The 22,996-nt window shown below is 36.9% G+C and overlaps 2 protein-coding genes and 1 long non-coding RNA gene across 3 annotated transcripts; all 3 read left to right on the top strand.

Moving 5' to 3' along the window:
• The first annotated feature begins 365 nt into the window (after positions 1-365).
• Positions 366-6,950, top strand: LOC131778855 (uncharacterized). Its single transcript, XM_066171131.1, has 11 exons — positions 366-518; positions 741-857; positions 1,846-1,894; positions 2,408-2,470; positions 2,883-3,014; positions 3,658-3,740; positions 4,338-4,406; positions 4,566-4,623; positions 4,940-5,014; positions 5,342-5,461; positions 5,791-6,950. The coding sequence occupies exons 1-11, from the start codon at positions 366-368 to the stop codon at positions 5,841-5,843; spliced, it is 972 nt and encodes a 323-aa protein (XP_066027228.1). The 3' UTR covers positions 5,844-6,950.
• Positions 6,951-7,041: 91 nt separating this feature from the next.
• LOC131778856 (uncharacterized) lies at positions 7,042-14,117 on the top strand. The gene is made up of 10 exons (XM_059095327.2): positions 7,042-7,895; positions 8,887-8,932; positions 9,601-9,657; positions 9,941-10,075; positions 10,520-10,602; positions 11,479-11,547; positions 11,704-11,767; positions 11,873-11,989; positions 12,589-12,717; positions 12,941-14,117. The coding sequence occupies exons 1-10, from the start codon at positions 7,746-7,748 to the stop codon at positions 12,988-12,990; spliced, it is 900 nt and encodes a 299-aa protein (XP_058951310.2). The 5' UTR covers positions 7,042-7,745; the 3' UTR covers positions 12,991-14,117.
• A 661-nt stretch (positions 14,118-14,778) lies between these two features.
• On the top strand, positions 14,779-22,949 carry LOC136283133 (uncharacterized). The gene is made up of 3 exons (XR_010718585.1): positions 14,779-14,931; positions 19,967-20,089; positions 20,271-22,949. It is a non-coding gene; the product is annotated as an uncharacterized lncRNA (long non-coding RNA).
• Positions 22,950-22,996: the final 47 nt, after the last annotated feature.

The raw sequence follows: 22,996 nt of genomic DNA, 5'->3' as shown, positions 1-22,996 counted from the left end.
CCAGTTGAGTTCAATATCCTCCACGGTTGTGCAATTAGAGTTTTTAAGATGGGTCAAGTGGAAAGCATATTATCTTTTGTTACTCATATTTCTTTGTTCGCCTCTACGAGCCTGACAGTGGACGTTGACTCGAAATGAGAGAGGCTGGGGCGAAATCGTGACGCCATCTCGTCCCAATCTCTACTCCCCCTGCAGCACTCGTTCTATATTTAGAGGAAAACAAACTGCCGGCAGACTGCAGTTGCCCGTGATTTATTGTACTAATTTAGCTTTTCTACTCGAGGGGAAAAGCTTCTTTTCCGGTGAAACTTTCATTGAACCTGTTTACAAGTCAATACACGGAGGGAGAGCGTTTCACAAGAACCATGCCTGCACGAATCATTGTCATAACGATAACTGCCTTTGCTTTCATCGCGGGATCTTCGCTTGAGGTATTACGCGCAAACATAAACAAGTCTGTATGGTGCCTTCGCGCTTGTGGGTTGGAAAAAGATAAAACTTTATCCGAGAGAGTTCAGGTAACGTATCCGTTTCTTTATACACACATTAAATTTCCTTTTACATTGTGGTGTAAACCAAGTTGTTCGGAAGCAGAAGACGTTATCTAGGTTTAATGTTAATTTGAAATTGAATTGATTTGAATTGCCATTAGGGAAAGAGCAGCTTCGGCAAAACGTGACATGTTTGAATACAAACGGCTAGGTCAGTAGTGTAAGCTCTAGATTTTGCATTGACATGAGTTAAAAAACATCGCGGGATCTTCGCTTGAGGTATTACGCGCAAACATAAACAAGTCTGTATGGTGCCTTCGCGCTTGTGGGTTGGAAAAAGATAAAACTTTATCCGAGAGAGTTCAGGTAACGTATCCGTTTCTTTATACACACATTAAATTTCCTTTTACATTGTGGTGTAAACCAAGTTGTTCGGAAGCAGAAGACGTTATCTAGGTTTAATGTTAATTTGAAATTGAATTGATTTGAATTGCCATTAGGGAAAGAGCAGCTTCGGCAAAACGTGACATGTTTGAATACAAACGGCTAGGTCAGTAGTGTAAGCTCTAGATTTTGCATTGACATGAGTTAAAAAACACAAGTCGAATGAAATAAAGGTAGAAAGGGCAAAATGTACTACAAAACAGCACGGGGTTTGCCGTTATGAATTAACTCTCAGCTGTTTAAAATTAGAAGAAACTTTCCTAGTCAGAATTGGTTAGAAGCATGCTTAGGCTATTAAAAGTGGCGCTTTCACTTTCGAGCTGTTGAGTGACTTTGAAACCTCAAAGATACAGACTCGAAGTTTCCCGACGTGTGTGCTACTCAAGGAATCATTGGTCCATGGAATAAATTTACTTATCGTGACCTCGTTGGTAATCGAAATAGAAAGCAAATATGTCTCCGCGACAAGAAAGAAAATAAAGTACCGTATCAGTACATTGCATTCATTTAAATGTGTTGGCCTCCGGTTCAACCTCTGTTACAAGCTTGAACATAACTCGTACAAACAAAAAAGACTGCTGTGCAACAGGATAAACCGGTCGGATCGATATCGATATCCAATGAGTTTGAAAAAGTCACGCCATGTGGCGTTTGAATACTCATTCATTTGATTATTGGAGCATGACACCCCAGAATGACGTGATATTGCGGGATTTACAAGAGTATGTTGTATCGCTGAACAACAAAGCAACCGAGACAAATCTGTTAGTCTCTTTCATTGGTTTGACCTATAGGAAATTTTTTGTAGGGTTTAAAGGTGCGTTATTCCAGTTTGTGTTAGCTACTGCTTGCTAACCCTAACCCTAAGCCCCTTACAACAGCGGTGCTTTTGTCTTTTTTCTCTATGCAGGTCCTGAAATCTTTCTCTTGTTACCGGTGTCGTAAAAGGAGCAGGAGAGGTACACAAAACTTAATGCTGAACCACAAATTTGATAAATCACGACATTTCTGTTTCTCTAAAATATACGAAATTCTTATTGCATTATAGAAAAATGCACTTTTACATATATGGTTCTGAACCAACCAGAAAGTGTCGTTTGTTAACTAATAAAATCATATTAATTATTTACAACCGGAATAGTCCAGGATTCGTTTTTAACTAGTAAACGAAGTGCAGTTCAGAAGCTATCTTCTTTCTCTGAAAATCAACAGCAATTAATTTTTATTCATCGATTGCTTAGGTCGAATTTAATCGACTGTTTACGAAAACAATTTAAGTCTTCCTGAAGAGAAACAGATTGCTTTCTACACGTGCTAAAAGGAAATGGAGGAGTCTAAATAAATCATTTTTCATGGTTTTCATAAAAATAGGAATGCTATTGGTATGTTTTGTGAAATTGAAAATATGGTCTTGCCATAATTCATACTCATTTCTCACTTATTTCAAAAAGGTTTTTGATTTTTCTTGACAGATATCGGTGTCCTTACTGCGAAGACCAGCGCAAAGCGCCGAAAAAGATCTTTTTCTATAGATGGTACTGTTTTATCCATAAATTAGTCAACGTGTGTATTTACTATAATTATAGCTGGTAATAAATTGCTGGCAGTTTAACACTACATCAGTGTGTGACCGGAAAAAGCTTTGTTTGGTAAAAACTTTGTCTTTTGGAAATGATCCAAATGAAATAAAGGAAATCATGCAATTTCTATCCAGCTTAATTTGCTGCAAATTTTGGCGATTTTAAATTTGTTTAGATTGTGCAAACTCGGTAGATAAAATAACTTTACACAGCTTCATACAGATATAGCTTTCTCTTTTTAATTACAAATTAAAGTAATATAAATTCTGCATCAATACAAAAGAAATAATGAGAATTTTTTTAGTTTCTATTTAACTGATTTATTGTGGATTTTGGTTGTAAATGATTGGTTTTATATTTGTTCTAGATTGTGGACACACGGCCAGTAACGGAACACTTTTCCCGAAACAACAGTTTACATCCAGGCCAAAGGTAACCTTTGGACAATACGAAAAAACAGCTAACTGGTATGCAAATGTCTCTTGGGATCCAGTTAAAGGTGTGTACCGAACTCAATTTGTGACAATTTCATTATAACTATGTTAGTGAACAGAATCATAAGACACTCCTCCTTAACTCTGGTAATTATTGTCTTTGAGTAGTAATTGGCATTTTCTCAGCTTCCTCGAATGTTCAGAATCAAATGCTTTCTATAAGGGGGAAGGGAATATCCAATTTGGGCCAACTAACGTTATTCCCGGATTGGATTCATTAACCTTAGGTCACATGTTGCTAGGGTTTTAGTTAGTTTTCGTTCTTGCTTCGAGGGTTTTTGCCGGTTCTCTAGAGTTCTTTGGTTTAGTTCAGCTGGAGATTTAGCTCTGTAGTCTACACGCCACGTTCCAATTCGGCAAGTCCACCAGTAACTGATTTAATTTATTTAATTAAGGTATAGAACTACTTTGGAAGCAATCATGAACAACACGATATCTTGCTGGAACTCATAAAATAAACAATGATTTGCTTGTTTGTCATTTTTTACAACAAGAAACACTGGTAGTGGTAAATAGGGACCTTTTTTTCCTCAAATAAAATGATTTTTAGCATTTTACTCATGAAATACTTGTAGCGAAAATAATTTCTTGATCGTAATCGATTCTAGAATCTGACAGTGTCCGATCTTTTTTACCTTGCATTGTTAGATCCTGATGGCGTTTTGAAAGGTTACAAGGTTGAGTTAGAGCTCGGTTCTGATCCAAGTATACTTTGCTCTGTGCTGCCAAAGGTAAGAAAACGGGGGACTTCTCTTACATCCTGTTCAGCTGCTTCCGGTAGACTTTGATCCTTTGGGTTCGGTAAACAGATTCGAGGGGCCTTACTTCGCCAATTGAAATCATTTTAGTTAAAAATATTTTGATTCTTCCCTGGCTGGTTTAGAGTTAAGATAATCTCCAAATGTTGATCACATGATAAGCTAGTAAAATCGCAGGAATACCCTCACTGTACTCGTCTTCCTCAAAATTATCATTGCGAGAATAACGAGCAGTGTGAACTGCTATTGCTGTTAAAACTTCCCAAAATGTCTAAGATACTGGTTTCCTTGTGTTTCGGTTTTGCACCATTTAAAGTAATAGATGTATCACTCAAAAGATACATATCAAGATGAGGGCTTTTAACCCTTTATACCCTAACATCAGTATGAATATTCTCCACACTGTTCTTTATACATTTCTTAATGTTCTGACTCGGAGAATTTGGTTTACAATCAAGAGTTGTATTTGGTGATCATTTCGTTTATTCCTTTGATCTTAATGTTTGATTCAGGGATGATATTGTAAGGAGAAGTAAGATGCTATTCCTGCCATTACTTTCTTTCCTGTAGAATCAAACGTCTCTCAGCATTAATATCTCTCACTATGGCTATACTTACCCGGACCTAATTTATCTCTTGGTGAGTGAAAAGATTTTGACAATTTGATGTTTTTATTTCCATCGTCCTTCCGATGTCTACCTTTGACGCCCCTTGCAAGAAAACTAGTGCCTAATAGTGGAAAATAAGAAGCCATGATTCACTTATTTATTTATTAATTCATTTTCTTTCTTTATGAAGATTCTTAGCATACCCTCCAAAGTAACCGCTTCTGAGATGGAAAGTTACGACGTAAGAAGTAGGTATAGTTAATTGCAATCACTAAAGTTCCTCCTTGCCTGCGAGCTTGTACTCATTAGTGATGCCGCACGAGCAGCGAACATAAATCAGTCATCGTAATTGTTTTTTTTCATATAATCATGAGAAAAACATTAATTCTGAAGCCTTCTGTCTCTGTCTTGTCCAAGATAGAATTTTTTGACCGTCGAAAGATGGGGCTAAACATCGAGGAAGCTTATCGGATGATAACTTTATCGCAGTGAAGTTGACTGAATATGTTGTTTTGCTTCTTCTCATTGTTGATCTAATATCTGAATCTTGATGTTCCATTACAGTAGCAACATCAACACAAACAACAATAGCAAAAACAACAGCTTCTAAAGAACCAACAAGAGAGACGACAAAGAAAGGCGAGACGGCTTATATTTTAGTCAGAATCCCTGTAAAACAGTTTATCTTTGAGTAAATAGACTAATTAGATTAGAAAAAATGTTTTTTCATCTTGCCTCGAGCATGGCTCGAAGTAGAAAATCTGAGACTTTAGAAGGAATAGAACTACAGACCTTTGAAATCCGCGCTTTATTGCTCGACCACTGAGGCACAGAGAACTCTCTTCCAAGGTGGGCCAATACTAGGTTCTTTGTCTCACGCTCGATATGAGACAAGAAAAAAACATTTTTCCTTTTCTCATTACTAACCTCAAAATTAGCTATCCTTCTTATTTTATCTTTATTCAGGTACTAACAAAACCATCCAGTATGTGTCCATTTTCGTTGGTTTGGCGGTTGGTATCCTTTTGGTAATAGTTGCTGTTGTCGTACTTAGAAAGATCTTTTTGTGGCGCAAGATGAGACCGGGTTTGTATTCAATTTTCCTTTCATACTTGTACTCAATAAAGCGATCACGTGGGTGATCACTGGGTCCAGGGGGATTCTATAATTGAACGCTTTGACTCAAACTGCAGGTCTATTGCGCTCTTATGCGTCTTTTGGCGAGAAAGGAAAAGAAAAAAGGGTGATCACTGGGTGCAGGGGGATTCTGTGATTGAACGCTTTGACTCAACCTGTAAGTCTATTGCGCTCTTATGCGTCTTTTGGCGAGAAAGGGGAAAAATATGTTGTGACCGTTACGAAAAAAAGTTGTGAGAAAGAAAACGATAATGACCTTTTTAATCTTTTATTCTCAGAATCTGATGAAGATGTGACAAAAATTATATCTGATGACGAAGGTTTGGATTGAGTGTAGGCTGGCAGGAGCTCGTCATTTGTATATTCGCATTCGTTAAAGAGACTTTGAGGCTGGGAAGGTTTTTTAAATTAATAGCGACAAACTTATCTTGCTTCACATTTGCCGGTATGTGCAAAATCAAGTGCAGATATTAAAGGTGGAGCTCGCACACCAGAATGTCAGTGAAGGCTTGTGGGGGAGAAGTGTTATCAACTTTAAAAAAAGGACTTCAAAGACTACATAAGGAAAGAAAAATCCTTTGTCCATAAGATAGATTTCAGGGAAAGAACTCGCTTTAAATTCAAATGGCCTCTATTGCAATCGGAGGGGCATAATACTCTTTGTATCTTTTGTTAAACGATATAAACAAGTCTGCAAAGACATAGAATTTATTACTGCTACTGCATTTGGCCTTGTCGGTACATTTACAGAAAAATCTACATTACATTCATGTTTTTCGCAGCATTTAATAGGAAAGGTCGTTGCAGTGATCACAGAGCAATTGCAAATTTATATCTGCAGCCATGATCTGAATAGGACAAAGTGTCGCCATGATTAGGAATGGGATAATGGGATGCGGGATTTTGTCGACTTTGTCTTTGTTTTGGCAAACTGACCTTTCTGTAAAAGCCGAACCATCTTGCTGGTTATTCCCAAGGAGAGTGGTAACGAAGTATGGGGATGGAATTGTATCTCGACACTTGCAACAGTACACTATGGGATTGTCATTTCGGAAATATACGAGAACAAAGGTTTTTAAAAAGGTTTTACAGCCCAAACAACGACAACACCTGGAAATGTGTATGTAATCTTTATTATTTCGGTTGAAGAAACCTATATTTAAGCTTATGCTTTCAACTACAAATAGATATGCTTCATGTGCGCATTTATTCAACATGTGGACGGCATTTGTCGAACCAATTGGGCATTTCATCAAGCATCCAATGGATCCCTGTCACCTGAAAGTTGGACAAAGTTTGCTAACGAAGGTTGAGAAAACCTTCACCATTTGTTTCTTTAGGGGTGCAGGCAGAATTTCTCAACCAAGGGATGTCAAACTTGAAAAGCATCAGATGATTAAATGAATGAATGAATAAATGAAAAGTGAAAGGACAGTTACCCCATATAAAGTCATTATTTCACAGTTCACGTTTTTCTTTAGAAGCGTAGCAGAATTGAATTTTTTTACTGTTTTGGCACCAGTGCCTATCGATAGATATACCAGTAACAAAAAGCAACGATTTTGTCTCGTCCTTAAAGGCAAGCGATAAAGTAAGAATGAGTTAAGAGTAGTTTTTTGTTGGTGGCAGGTTTTGTTTGCTTGTGTAATAGTTTTAATTATTGCGTTTTATTTATTGTCACGAATCCTGGCAACGTTCTCCTCACTATGCACTCTACCTTAAATGTCAGCTGACTTTCGTAACTTCCTAAATTAGTTGAGGATGGGTGCCGTTTCCCTGGCGGACAACAAAGATATGGTCATGTTTTGTTGACTTCTCACCCTTTCTTGAAGTTTCTTGAAAAAAGAAATTTGCCATTTTTGCTAAACAATTGAATATTCCTCTCACCGGTAGGACGATGGATGCTGAAGGTGGAAAATTCGAATTACTTATAACAACAGCTCTGACAAATTTTCTCGATGACAAGAAATTATTACTTGAATAAGCTTGAGAAGTGTGATTTTTTGCTCGATTCGGGGATGGAAAATGACAGATTTATCCAGGTGTGAAACGAGATGCAAGAGAATAATGTCTTGGTGCGGTTAAAATTTGCATCACATGGGAGTGAAAATTAGTCTCCAATCGACCTTGATTTATGATGCTTTTTCAACTTTTCTACTCAAGAAGTGCTTGATGAACGTGCCCTGAAATTATAACAAGTCTTTTGGAATAACAAAGATCTTTCCAGGATCCCATGACTGCGAGAATCCCTATAGTTGCTATAGGAGCACTTATTATGGCAGGATCATTGATCAATTGTTTAAGCCAAGATAAATACCATACAACACGGTGCCTTCGAGTTTGCGGCTTGAACGAACGGAAAACTTTGACAAAGTCAGCCCAGGTTAGTTATCGCTTTCTGTTATATTGAAATAAAAATGTGTACATTGTGATGCAAGGCGATCAGCCTTTGGCTGAGAATGTTGAATTTTGAAAGTAATTAAATTTGAGCTGAGGAAAACGAAGCCGATGCAGAGTTGTGGCCGCCATAAATCTCTAATCTTTGTACACAAACAACAAAATTATCAAAGTAAATTCTGGACCAATTAGGAGGCGATAATTACCGTTGATTGTATCAAAATACCTAGGAGTATTCCCTTAAAAAATTCGATTGCGGAAGTCGACAGTAATAGAATTCGATTGACTTCAGCACAGTTTGCGGTAATTAAATATTTTATCATTTTCACCAATTCAAGATTTAGCCGGACTTAATGCTGCAAATAGAAATGAAAATGATTTCGGCAGGGTTTCCGTACAGAAATCCAAGGAAACTTCGAAAGAGAGAGAAATGAATAAGTTCACGTTCTTATCTTCATATCAGACTAATTTCAATATATCACTAGTTATGGGTATTGATTCCATAGGGTGTCAGAACCACGTGGATTACATTCTAACGAGTCATCAATCGGAACTTATCTTAAAAACTTAACAATTTTGCACTCTACTTTCAATCCTTTGTCAGCGCAAAACAAACAAGAATACTTTAAAACGTCTCTTTCACGCATGATATGCTTTCTTTGAATCAGGCACTGACCACGTTATGCTATTTCTAAGAAATTCAGTGAGAAACATATGCCATTTTTGTCAGACAATGTGACAGGCACCAAATTTGGATCTAGAAAGGTTTTTTGATTGTTACATTTATATATGCGACTGGAGACTATGAAAGGACCCTAAGCTAAATTTGTAACCTGGACGGTATCTTTAGGGAAAACATTACCAATTTGAAATGAGGCGCCCCAATGTTCAAGATTACAACCTAAAGGGTCCTGGCCTATGTGCAATTCTTTAAACTTAACTGAGATACATTCATCCTTATGTTTTGCATTTTTTAGGCATTTCAATCTCTTTCCTGCTACCACTGTCTAAGGAGGAGGAGAGGTAACCAGTACTTATAAAGCTGAATAAGAAGTGCAACGGAACAATATGTTTCTGTCTCATGTAAATATGTTTTTATTACCTGGAAATCTTTGAAAGATTTGAAAAAAAAATTCGATTTTTTTATTCTAGAAAATTATGGAAGACAGTTACTCTCATATCTTCAGTTCTAAACCAACAGGGAAAAGATGATTTACCAAGAGAGTAAACATTAGTGACACGAGTAATAGCTAAATTGACATCACAGCAAAAACATTTTTTTTGCATTTATGGTTCTAAACCAGTCAGGAGGAGTTGTTTGTCATTTAATACAATCATATTCAATGTAATCCGGGATTGGTTGGAAGCCAGTGAAGGAGGAACAGCTTAGAAACTGTCCTCTTTCTCTGATTATCAACACAGTTCATTTTTATTCATCGGTTGTTGAACTCCGATTCTATCTGCTGTTTACACTAACAATGTAAGTCTTCCAGAAGACTGTTAGGTTGTGCTGTAGGAGCTAAAAGAAAAGGAACTAGTTTAAAAATATAATATCTGATAGTTTTTAGGAACCAAAAAATTAAGTACTGTTGATACATTTTTTTCAGATGTAAGATTAAAACTTTGGTCTATAGTTAAATTTTATAATCATTTCATATATTTTAAAAGTAGAATTTCATTTTGCTCCACAGATGTCGGTGGACTTGTCTCTACAGTAGAGCGCCATAAAAGATCTATTTTTGCCCGTGGTAATAATAAGCTCTTCGGATATAAATTAGTCACTCTGTGTTCTAGCTATAATTGTAGCTGATAATTAATTCATGTTATTATGTTATCTTCCTGCAACAGTATAGGAAGGTAAAAAACTTTATACAGCTTCATACAGATAAAGCTTTCTCTTTTTTATTAACAAATTAAAGAGGAATAAATTCTGCATCAATGATAAAGAAATAATGGGAATTTATTCAGTTTCTATTCAACTGATTTGCTGTGGATTTTGGTAGTAAATGATTGGTTTTATATTCGTTCAAGATTGTGGGGACACGGCCAGTAACGGAACACTTTTACCGGAACAACAGTTAACATCCAGCAGGCCAAATGTAACCTTTGGACAATACGAAAAAACAGTTAACTGGTATGCAAATGTGTCTTGGAATCCAGTAAAAGGTGCGTACCCAGCTCAATTTCTTTGTCTTTCACTACATTTACGATAGTGAACATAAACATGACTCACTTCCTCTAGATACCAAAAAATGTATGTGTTTGAGTATTGGCATTTTCTCAGCTTTCCCCACGAAAAGTTATGGCCGAAATTGGTTTCTTGAACCTTGGGTCACCCATTGTTTAGGTTTCAGCCGGTGTTTTTCCTTGCTCAGAAGATTTAGTCTAGAGAAATTTATTTCTCTTGTTCGCCGTCTACACGCCATATTCCAATTCGGCCTGGAATTAGCAGACGCGAAGTGGTACAAAACCAATCCACCCGTTTGATGTTCTTTTTCTAGTAATTTACTATAATATGTACGTACTCACTGTGAAAAAAAAGGTTCTTGACCTTAATCTAATCGTTCTAGAATCTAACAGTCTCCGATCTATTTTGCGTTGCATTGATAGATCCCGATGGCGTCTTAAAAGGCTACCTGGTTAATTTAGGGTTCGGTTCCCGGCTAGGTATACTTTGCTCTGTGTTGCCCAAGGTAAGAGAACGAGTGATTCCTTCGATCTCTTTTACAGCTACTCGCAGTAGTGGTTTGATTGATTGGTTACTGGGGCCATACCTCACGAATCGTGGTCCTCTCATTCAGCTGCCTTGGGCTTCTTCCCCATGGCTGGTCCAGGGTTGAGGTAATCTTTAAATACTGAGCACAAAATATGCTAGTATATTATATTCGCAGGAATACCCTCACTGTACCGGTCTTTCTCAAAAATTATCATTGGGAGAGTAAAATGTAGTGTGAACTGCTATTACTGTTAAAACCTCCCAAAATGTCTAAGATACTGGTTTCCTTGTATTTTGGTTTTGCACCATTTAAAGTAGCACACGTATCACTCAAAAGATAGATATCAAGATGAAGGCTTTTAATCCTTTATACCCTAACATCAACTTGCATATTCTCCATACTGTTCTCTACACATTTTTTAATGTACTGACTAGGATAATTTGGTTTACAATCAAGAGCTGTAGTTGGTGATCATTTCATTCATTCTCCTGATCTTTATGGTTGATTCAGGAATGACATTGTAAGGAGAAGTTAGTTGCTGATCACTCTTAGGGTTCAAAGAGTTAAAAGGGGCTAATGTTACTGACTTTGGTCTAACTATCTGCTGCTATTATTATTATTTTTTATTATTATTATTATTTTTTTGCTGGTCACTCTTAGGGTTCAAAGAGTTAAAAGAGGCTAATGTTACTGACTTTGGCCTAACTATCTCCTGCTATTATTATTATTTTTTAATTATTATCTTTTTTTTATTATTTTTTTTTGCTGGTCACTCTTAGGGTTCAAAGAGTTAAAAGGGGCTAATGTTACTGACTTTGGCCTAACTATCTCCTGCTATTATTTTCTTTGTAGAACCAAACGTATCTCAGCATTAATATCTCTCATTATGGCTATACTTACCCGGAAAATATTTATCTATTGGTGAGTTAAAAAAGTTTAATAATTTGATGTTTTTTATAACCGGGGTCCTTCCGAAGTCGACTTTTGGCGTCCCTTGGAAGAGAAATTGTGCCAACATGTAGAAAAAATATTTCCATTATTCACTTATTTATTCATTTATTTTCTTTCTCATTGAAGATTCAAAGCATACCCTCCAATGTGAGTGATCATGAGATGGAAAGCTTTGTTAACGACGTAAGAAGTAGGTATAGTTTACTGGCATTAATACATGGACAGTTCTTACTTTATCGCAGTGATCTTTATTACAGTGTTGATCTAATATCTGCATCTTGATTTTTCATTGCAGTACCAACGTCAACATCGCCATCAACACCACGAACAACAATGGCAGAAACAACTGCAAAAACGACGGTAGAAACATCAACAGCCGCTAAAGCACCAACAAGGGAGACAACATCGAAAGGTGAGACGAATTACATAGTAGTCAAGATCCTTTTAAAACAATTATCTTTGAATAAATAGAGAAATGGCACTGACGAAATATGTTTTGTCGTTTCTCCACGAGTATGGTACGAAGGAGAAAATCTGAGACCTTATAAGACCTATATATTTTTAATTTTATTTTAATTAGCCTGAACAGTATGGAATAATGTTGTTTAATCGAGAGTTAAACAATTAATTGCCCTGGAAAATTATTGGAGTATGACACTCTATAAATGCATTTGAATTTGCATTTAACTCAATGTGGAATAGCACAACTGATCTTTAGATTCCACGGTCTCATGCTTGCTACTGAGGCGCGGAGAGCCTTTGCTAAGCTAGGCAAATACTAAGTTTGTTATCCCACGCTCGAGATGAAACCAAAAAAAAAAAATTTTGTCTTTACATGATCGTTTAATATCACTGAGTATCTGTGCTCGTAGTTTGTATTTACAAGTTTATTTACGTAGTTTGTATTTACAAGTTTTTTGTATTTACAAGTTTTTTGTTCGTACAGTACAACTCGCAGAAATACTCGGCGATACTATACATCAAAACATCTAATAAGATATATTTATTCAGGTGCGACCAAAACCATCCAGTATGTGTTCATTTCCGTTGGCTTAGCGGCTACTGTTATCCGGTTGGCAATGATGTCTTATGTCTTACTTAGAAAGTTCCTTTTGTGGCGCAGCGGGGCAAAAGATCAAGGTTTGTATCCAATTTTCTTTTCGTATTTCTATCCAGGAAAGTGATCAAGTGGATGTCGCTGGGTACAGGAGAATTTTACCATTGAAAATTTTAGCTTAACCTGCAGATCTATTGCGCTCTTCATTTGGCGAGAAAGGGAGAAAAAAAAAGAGGTTGTGACCACTACGAAAATATTTATGAGAAAGGCACTGATATTATTATTTTTATCTTTTATCATTCTCAGGATCTGGAGATGACGAGAATATGTTAACTGAAAACATAGGCTCGGATTGAGTTCAGGCTGCTTGGAGCTCATTATTTGTGTAAAGATTCGCATTCGTTTCAGAGACTTTAAGGCTGGGAAAGGTTTTCTTTTTAATTACCAGCGACAGAATTATCGTAATTCACGATTGCCAGTATGTGCTTAATCAAGCTGAGAAAAAATGCAAATGCGGATATTACATGTGTTCTGTAATTTAGCTCTTTTACCGGAATGTCAGTCAAGGGTTTTTAGAGACAAATGTCATCAACTTTAAAAGTGGACTTGAAAGACTGCATAAGGAAAGAGAAATCTTGATGTTTCTCAATTAGATAGACTCCAGGGAAATAACTCGGTTCAACAGGCCTCTATAGCAATCGGAAGGACATGATATTCTTTTCATCCTTTAATTAACGATAAGAACAAGTCTGTAAGGACATCTGCAGACTATTTTCCTTTTGAGGACGAGGGCAAGAGGATATTGCGTTTTAACGCTGTTATTGCATTCGGTCTCTTTCGAAGATTTACTGAAAATCTGCCTGATTATTCCATGTTTTTTCGTCGAATTTAATAGGGAAAGTCGTTGTAGTGTTCATAAAGCAATTACAATTATATATCTGCAGCCATTATCTGAATAGGACTAAGTATTGCCATGATAAAGCGATGAGATTATAAAAGCTTTTAATGTAGCACTCCCAAGGTATGAGATGCGAAATTTTATCGACTGTACCTTGTCTTGGCAAAGTCACCTTTCTGGAAAAGCCGAAACATCTTGGTTTCCTGAAAATCTCAAAGAGCAGTGGTAACGAAGTATGGGTATGGAGAGTGAAGTGTCGTTTCATAAATAAAAGTTTAAAAAGTTTGCAGCATAAACAACAACAGCTGGAAATGTATATGTTACCCTCATTATTTCGGTAAAAGAAACCTATATGTAAGCTTCGGCTTTCAACTACTAACAGATAAGCTTTTGTTAACATTATCTGTGCATTTAATCAAGCATCCAATCGATGCCCGTCACCTGAACATTGGACAACCTTTGTTTGCGGGGTCGAGAAAACCTTCACCATTTGTGTCTTTAAGGGTGCACGTAGTTATTCCAACATAGGGATCTCAAACTTGGAACGAAAAGAGCATTTGATTAATAAATGATTGAAGGAATGAATTGATTAATGATTTAATTAATTGCGTAAATAAAGAAGTGAAAGGATACAAGACAGTTATTCCTCATTAAAACAGTAAGGCTGGGTTGAAGTTTTTGCTTTAGAAGAGTAGTCGTTGAATTACTATTTTTTTCAATTTTGTTGGCATCAGGACATATCGGCAGAAATACCAGTAACAAAAAGCGACGAGTTTGTCTCGTTCTCAAAAGCAAGCGATAAAATAAGAATGATTTACGAGTAGTTTATTGCTAGTTGTGTTGCATTTGCATCTGTTATCTTATTAATCTCTCCGGGATTGTTATTGTCACGAATTCTGGCAACATTCTCCACACTGTGCTCTCTGCCCTGAAAGTCAGCTGAGTTTGGTATCGTCCAGAATAAGTTGAGAATGGGTTTCGTCTCCCTGGCAAACAACAGAGAGATGTTCACGTTTTATTGAATTTTCACCCTGTCTTGAAGTTTCCTTAGAAAAACATTCCTCTCACCAGTATCCCGTGGGACGATAGTTGTTGAGGGTGGAGTGAAAAAAAAAGTCGGGTGTGAAACAAGATGCAAGAATTAAAAGAATTAAGGGGTTAGGGAATTGAGACTAAAAGAATCGCTTGGGGCGGTAAAATTTGCATCAAGGTATAAAATTAGACTTCTGCCAAACTTAACAACAACTTTACTATTCAAGACGTGCTTGATGAACGTACCCTGATATTGTAACGAGTGTTTTGACAGTGACTAAAATCTTCGCACGAACCCATTACTTTACAAGGCAGTAGGGTTCCTTTGAGCTTGTGGCTTGGACGAACAAAAAACCAGGCAGGTTAGGTTGGTTATCACTTTTTGTTATTTTTACATCGAACTTTTTATGTTGTGGATGCATCTCAGCCATTCGCTGAGAACATTGCATTTTGAAAGTAACTAAGTTTGATCGCGAAAATCCAAGTGTTCGAGGCAGAGTTGTAGTCGCCTCAAATTTCTTATATTTGAACATAAACAACGAGTTTAAATAGGAATTTAATAAAGTAAATTCTGGGCCCATTACCATTGCTTATACCAAAATACCCAAAATTTTCGCTATGAAATATTCAATTGCGGAAGTCGACCGTATTTTATCGCGTACTTTGATTGTCATTTGAATACATCTTATTTCATACGTTTATATGGATAGATTCAATTTTGATTTATGTCTGGAAATTTGTTTTTCTGACAAAGTAATCACAAAAAAAATTGCAGAACAAGTGACAAAGAGAAAAACAAACAAAAACACAACAAGTTGAGGTTTTTCAGAATTAGATCATCTAGACAAAGCACAACAAACGAAGGAACAATGATTACTTTCCAATGAGTCATTAATCAGAACTAAACTTTGAATCTTTGTCAAATATACAGCGAGGCAAGTTGTAACACGTCTCTCACGCATGATATGCTTTTACTGATTACGTCATTCTAGATCTATACCTGAGAAAGTCAGTAACAAATACTTTTTTGTAGCAAGACGATGTTTTTGCCACTAATTTGAAACCGTAGCGAACGTGCTTTCGTTATTTGAGTCGTCGAGGTTATTTCCTCAACCTACCAAAAAGGGCTTTTGATGGCTAAGTTAACACGAGCTACTGGAGATTAAGACAAGACCTCGCTCTGGTTCACTTGTGGTTAACCCTTTCAGTCCAAGAATTAATTCTGCGTTTTAACTTCCTAAAATATCAATAAACTATCCAGCTTGAAGCTGATGAGAATACAAATGTTTGCAAATAGCTTTACGGGAAAGCTTTATGATTATTTATGATGAAGCCGATAAAATGCTCTCGTTCTTAAGATTTGACGGGCGTAAATCATCACGGCCGTTCCGCTTGAATTGAAATATTTTTCCCTTCTATTTGAATTGAAATATAATAACTATTTTCTATCCTAACTATCCTAGCCTCGTTTTTCTCGGGCCGCGTTGTAAATTACGGAAAAAAACTCGGTCCGTAACTTACAGTGCGGCTCTCGGATTAAGCTATAGTAAGAGGTATTTCTAAACCAGTTTAAAGCGCTCCATGGAAATTTCATGAAACTTTTATCTATATCTTTAACTGGTTTAAAAGCTGTTTAGTTCTGTTTAAGTATTTCAGAAAATTCCAAAAAGGTCGTAGAGTTGGATTTTAAGTTGGTATATGTCTGGGGATCTTAGGTTGCCAAAAAGCATATAGCATAATTCCCTAAATAATCTTCATAACTCAGTGGAAATGAGCATTCCAATGAGGGCTCGCTTTGGTCCTCAGCCTGCTGTCAGTTCCCAAACACAGCAAATTTATAATTATAAATTAATTATTGGGCATACATATTCGAGGCGCTGTAATATGTTGAGTCAAGTTGTTCAAATATTGCAAAATGTGCCACTGGAATCTACATGCTCTCAATTATGGCTTTTCACTCCTTCTTTTTTAATACAAGAACCTTTTTCATAAGAACGTTCAGGCTGAGATTAACCAAAATTTTGCGAACATACTAAGCCGGAACATACCAAGGCTGAAAGTCACATTTTTGTGACAAGTATAAATAAATGTGGTCTAACAGAACAATGAACCCAAATACTTTGGGAGTTTTTTTATATTAACAAATGAATGTTGTATTCTTATTACGCGATACACTGAAGATCAACTGAGTTTGCAGTCGAACTTGATCGATTTATTGAAATACTACAATCGCTCTGACGAAGGGCTAACGCTAAAAAAGGCAGCCTTTAAACTCTTTACGGTGGTTAATTTACGTTTTCGACTCAGTTGTTGACACTAAATTACCTCTTGAAATACTATACCACACAAGTTTAAGAACGTTTTTAGGCTCAAATCGCATAAAGTAAGATGAGAACGTTTAGCCTCAGCCCCTAAAATAAGACATTCTTATAAAAAGAGAATGTACACAACAACCCTCTAGCTTTGAAAGGATCAAGATTTCACGTTGTAACTCTATGCTACGAAGAGAATAGTTTTATTTCGTTCATACCGAACGAAGTCGGGCTGTAAAAATACAACGTTCGACCAATCAGAGACATGAACGATGGTACTATAAGGTGGAGGCAAAAAATAGCTTCCAACCTTTAAATGTGTCGGTCAAAGAGAAAAAATCTCAATATGTATGAAATAAAAACATCATACCATGGAAAGTGCTCCTTGCTAATTACTCCTCGCGATGCACCAAAAAAATCACTCGTTCTCTGCGCTTATTAGTTCATCCGATAGCTTCGGTGGGAGAATATAACAGGGTAATTTAGTGTTATCAACTGACTTAATGACGTAAATTGGCCACCGTAAAGAGTTAAAAAGGCTGACGTTTCGAGCGTTAGCCCTTCAATTTGGCAGATGGCGTGACAGCTTTAGCTAAGTCCTGTGCTCTAACTCCAACAAAGCACGCGGCCGCTTTTTTCAACCAATGACAGTGCGTTATATCCGAACGAGGCTGTGGCCGCACTTTCAAACAAAGAAACTGCGTTTTAGCCGCACGAAACTACGGTCTTCGTTGTTTTTTTCATGGCATCGACAAATCGAGATCTAGGAAGAACTTGAAATTATGAATCCACCGTGCCCGAATTGTGAAGACATTCTTCAACGAGTTTCTATTTCTTCTGAAAGAAAGATGCACGTTATTCAAAGGCATTACTCTTCTGAATGTGTGCAAGACAGACCTACATCCACTTATAACATTCATCCATGTTTCTTCTTTGAAGAAGTTGTCGACAGGCTTCGTTCAGGAGTACTAGAAGGAGCGACCCATCGGTTGAAGTTGTGAAATAGACTTTTATAAGATGGAGAATTAATGTTATTACAGTTGTAAATTTAAATGTAGTTGTTCAAGTGACTGTGAAATTACACACAAATCGTGCAGCACAAAATTTTCAAAGAATGTTTTTTTAAAATTTCATTGCAAGGTGTAGCTTAAATATTTGAACTTGTCGTGGCCTCATGACATCATAAAACAATCCTTTGTACATATAAGTAATCAAATTAATTGAAAAATTTAATTCGTATTTTTTTTCTGTTAGCAGAAGCAACCTCTACATTTCTATTGCGACAGATTGAAGATTTCGACTTTGAAATCAATGTAGTGGCGGCTTGCAGTGTGTGGGTGACATTGCATCGCTGAGAGTGGCATGGTTATTTGACTTTGATCACCCATTATTAGGCATATTAGCGCGTAGTTTTACAAAGTTTTTCAACATTCTTGTAATTTTCTTCAACTCAACTGATTTGCCATAAACCTGTTACATTTCTTTTCTCTGTTTTCTCAATGGCGTACGCCTACTAGCTTTCTTAATTATTGCCGTTGTCAGTGTTTATTGTTCAAAACACGTATAAAACACAGAGATAGTTTATTTCGCAGAAGGCAATTTTGCAATGTTGACCAGGTTTTTTAACCAGTAGTGGACAAAAGATATTTCCCTTCAGCGATAGCTAACTACTCATTCATTGACTAAGGTATCATGTATCCTAGCCAAAAGTGATCCAATTTCTTGCAATACAATCAGTCTTTCAACGCGATCTTTCCAGACTAATACCATCAGTTAAGGAAAACACTGTCTAGCCAACTTGGAATTCTTGGTTAAAATTTCTGATTATGCTGAAAATTTTAGAGCTCAGTAGTTTCCATTTTAGGTTACCTATCGCAGAGACATAACTTCCATAACCTATAGTTGTATTGTCGAAAGGATGAAACTGCCATCTACATTAAATATTAAATGTGTTGAGCTTAATCATTAACATGTTAAAATAAATTGGGCAATTGAGGAAAAAAAAAACTAGCCTCGACGCTTTGAATAAGTGCAATTCAAATATTGATAGTCTATTGAGTTACCTTGTATAAATCTTGGAAGAGCTGGTGAATCTCCTTACCTTCTTGTACGTATCTAATCGTGAGTTTCCCTTTGGGGAATTTGGATGGAACAAAGTTGCATCGACATCTACTGTGAAGGATCTCTTTAAAATGGTTGCCATCAAATAAATATTCAGAGGTGTTTCGAAATTTTTTTGAGTCATTTAGTTTGCATGAGAGCAAAACAATAGAGGAGCTTATTCTTAAGTCGCGGTAGTATTTTTTTCATCATTTTTATCGTATTCCTTTACATCGATTGTTAGCAACAATATCATTATATTATGAAATATTCATAACAAGCAGCGTACAAAAATTAAGCTCTATAATTTGGCTACCCCTTTTGGACTATGGTAAATCCCAGAGATGTGGAATTCATTTCTGATTTAGAATTTTGATCTCATTCACAGCAAGAGTTACTTTTTCAAACAGACACTTCTACTTTAAATAGTTCAAGGCTAAGGGTGTTGTGAATGATACCCCTGTAGAAAGACCTAATGAGAGGGCGACTAGATATCTCGTGTCCTTCTCGTCGCCCTGCGCCACTCAGAGTGGTATAGCAAAATCGACTTTATATCCGTTGGTCTTCTTGATCTGAATCTAAACCATGACGGTTTAGCAAGGGTTTTGGTTATCTTCCCTTATCGGTAAAGTCTTAAAATTCTTCAAAACAAATTCAACATGAATCTCCAACTGATTACTAGATCTTTTAGTTAGGGTCTTAAGTCCTCTAATAGCTAACTGACCGTGATAGCAGTTACCTATATCATGAAAACATAATGCAGTTTGTCTATCTGTAAAGAAAGAATAAAGCTCTGAAACTGGATTAACTCTAGATTAAGCAAATTTAGGAGTCGTACACTACACAACTTTGAATTAAAATGCAGAGAAGCTACGAAGATTTGTTCAAATCTTGACAGTTTTGGAATGTGTTCTGTGCACACTGTTTGACAGATACGATTGAGTGTGTTCTTTACCTTAACTGATAGCTTCTCCAAAAATTTATTTCCAGCCCTCCAATGTGTCCAATGAAGTTTCCCTTGCAATGTTTATAAATACATGTTGGAAAGTAAATATTCTGGATATTGAGAACAAAGCTAACGCCGATCCCATCAGGATGCTGGTCACAACTCAGGTATGTACCCCGTGATGGCCTAACTCACAACAGAGTTTCTCTTAGGCTCAGTGGTGGAGCATCGGAGAGCGGATTCCGGTCTAGGACCCGCTTCTTTTCTAGGGACTCAGATTTTTTACTTTGTTTCCTACTCATGACAAAATTATTGACATCTATCTATACATAATTCGTATTTATCCAGGTTATAACAAAACCATGAGGTATGTGCTTATTTCCGTTGGTCGACGGCAGGTGTCGTGTGCATGATTATAGTAGCTGCTGTCTTATGTAGAAAGTTCTCTGTTCCACACGGGGAGAGCCCTAGATGTCAAGGTATTTATCTTATTAGCTTGCTATAAGTCATAGACCAGACGTAAACAAATCAGTTCTGTTGTAGGTTCTCCTTCTTTGAGCCTGGTTCGATTTTGGCCTTCTCTTCGTTCGTTGGGCCTTGTCGAGTTTTCACTGCCGGGATATGGTCTTTTAATCCCTACTCTGAATACAGGCGGTGTGCGCATTCTGATTACGTTACATCATGGTCGTAAAGCGAAAAGTGAATCATTTGCGTCCTTTCGCGGTCGAGTGAACATTTCTGGTGGCAGCAAGACAGTGTGAGTAAACGTGGAATGTAATAGAATTCACTGGCTGTTGCCGTTCCTTCGAAAGTTAAAAAGTGTTTGCGAGCGTGTGCGACTCCTATTATTCCTTCGTCACAAATTTCGTCGTCGTAAAAGAAAACTGAAGAGATTAAAAAAGAATCGAAACTGCAGCCTTTCTTGTTTATCTATTCATTTGGCGGCAGTTACAGTCACAGCCGATGGCTATGTGGATAATATCAAATTCGCGAGTTATTTAACTGGGAATCGACCCTTGACATGCAAATGCATTCCAAAGAGGCAGCGACCCTCTAATACACGAACTATTTTTATGTCATACACTTAAAGGCGTAAATACGGGATTCGTGAGAGGAGAAGCCTTACGCTTCCTAAGACCAAATTCGTCACACTCAACGTTTAATAAAAAACGTACAGAGTTTCAAATATGCTTAAAGAATAGAGAATACCTAGAATAAGGTTTTGAGAAACGTATCTCTGGAGTTGTTCTCTGCGGGAGAGACTGATACTTAAAAACAAAAAAAAATAGTGCGTACATATGAAAATATTACCTTTTGTAACACAATCCCATCCGGCTTTGCCAAACCTTAAGAACATACAGACGGGGAAATGACACCTTAAACTAACCCTTACTATCGTATCGCTAACGAAAGTCACTGATGAATATCCAAATAACATCTAAGCTTTCAGGTTAGAAGATTTAAAAGCGCAAGCGAATGGCGGGAGTCGCATAGGCCTATCAACACCTTTTAACGATCGACTCCCTTTTGCTTTCCGGCTTACCCGGCGTGTCGCCATGCGCATTGTAGAGCTATTAATTGGTCTAGTGACTCCTTTCATTGCTCTAATTCAACTGTTCTTCTTTCAATGATCAAGATAGTTTATTTACCATACAACACTCGCGATAAGTTAATTTGCTTTTTCTTAGGAAAGTAAATTTACAACTCAATTGAGTATACAATAGTAGCGCTGTGTAACACAACAATAGGCCTTTTCTCGGCCATAATCGGTCTCAAACACCAGCACTTAAAATTCGAGAAACACATATACCGTCGGAGAGCGTTTGAGAGCGTTTGGTCAGAGCTGTTAAAGAAGGATCAAAGCGGCCACCCAAATCTTTGAAAGGCTCCAAACTGCGACGTACATCAAATTTGACCTTCTCGAAATATGGTCTCAAATTACATACCAAAAAAAACAGTGATTGCGTTTGTCCTTCAGAACCATAGAATACGCGACAAATACGTACGAAAAATACTTTTACAAATTGAGAATAAATCAAATTACATTTATCTATGGTGAAAGGGAAAAGGAGCGGCCTAACTTTTACGGAATGTTCCGTCAAAATCTGCCGAATTCTGCAGCTTTGACCGCCATATTGAAAATGAAGCTACCACAATGCAACGTAATCGGACTGCGCACACCGCCTACTCTGAATGCTTGGCTTCACTGTTTTCTTAACATGCATAATTTTAGCTTAAGGTGTTACTTGATCGCTCGGGAATATGAATTAATTTTTGAGTGCATATGGCTTTCCGTGGATCTAATCCGCCCTCATTACTCCGTTAAAGGAAAAAAAAAATACAGTGATAATGTAATTTTTATCTTTCATTGTTCTCAAAATTTGGAGACGAGACTCCAAACGCAATCTGATGAAAACTGGATGCTTGAAGCTCGATTTCGTTTAATTGGTATCGCATCCGTTACCAAGACTTTGAAGCTGGTTCAATATATGCGCTAAAATTAGTAAGCTTAGCAGATATACAAAGTCCGGTCGATGGAGCAAATTATAGTTCTTCAGATTTGAAACCTAATGAGCATCTGACGATTAGATGATAGAATTAATTAATAGATAACTATAGAGGTAAATAAATAAAAACGTTTCGTATGGAATCATTAAGGTTTAGTAGGAGTATTTACTTGAAAAACGAAGAAGTTCATTCGGAAGCAGAAGAGAACAGCACAGATCCAGTTAAAAAAAGCGAGAGTTTGCCTCGTCTCACAAGCAAGTGATGAATTAAGGATTAATTGCAAGTATAGTTCATTGCTGTGGGTTGTGTTGTAGTTGCCTGAGCTTTTAATCTGCTGTGGGTTTTTTACGGTTATAAATTTTGGCAACATTCTCCTTATTAGGCACTCTTCCAAAACATGATACCAAAACATCCAGGAAACGATTTCAATAACCGATAACGACCTCTGAGAAATTTTCCTGAAATTTCAAAAAAAAGAAATTTTCTTTGAAATATTGACAAGGATAATTTATTCATCGATCTTGGGAATGAAATGTGACATCTTAATTAATTATCCAGGTGTGAAA

Source organism: Pocillopora verrucosa, chromosome 8 (genome assembly GCF_036669915.1).
Source record: "Pocillopora verrucosa isolate sample1 chromosome 8, ASM3666991v2, whole genome shotgun sequence".
NCBI lineage: Eukaryota > Metazoa > Cnidaria > Anthozoa > Scleractinia > Pocilloporidae > Pocillopora > Pocillopora verrucosa.
The sequence above is the reverse complement of the archived record's forward strand: the minus strand, read 5'-3'. Positions and strand labels throughout refer to the sequence as shown.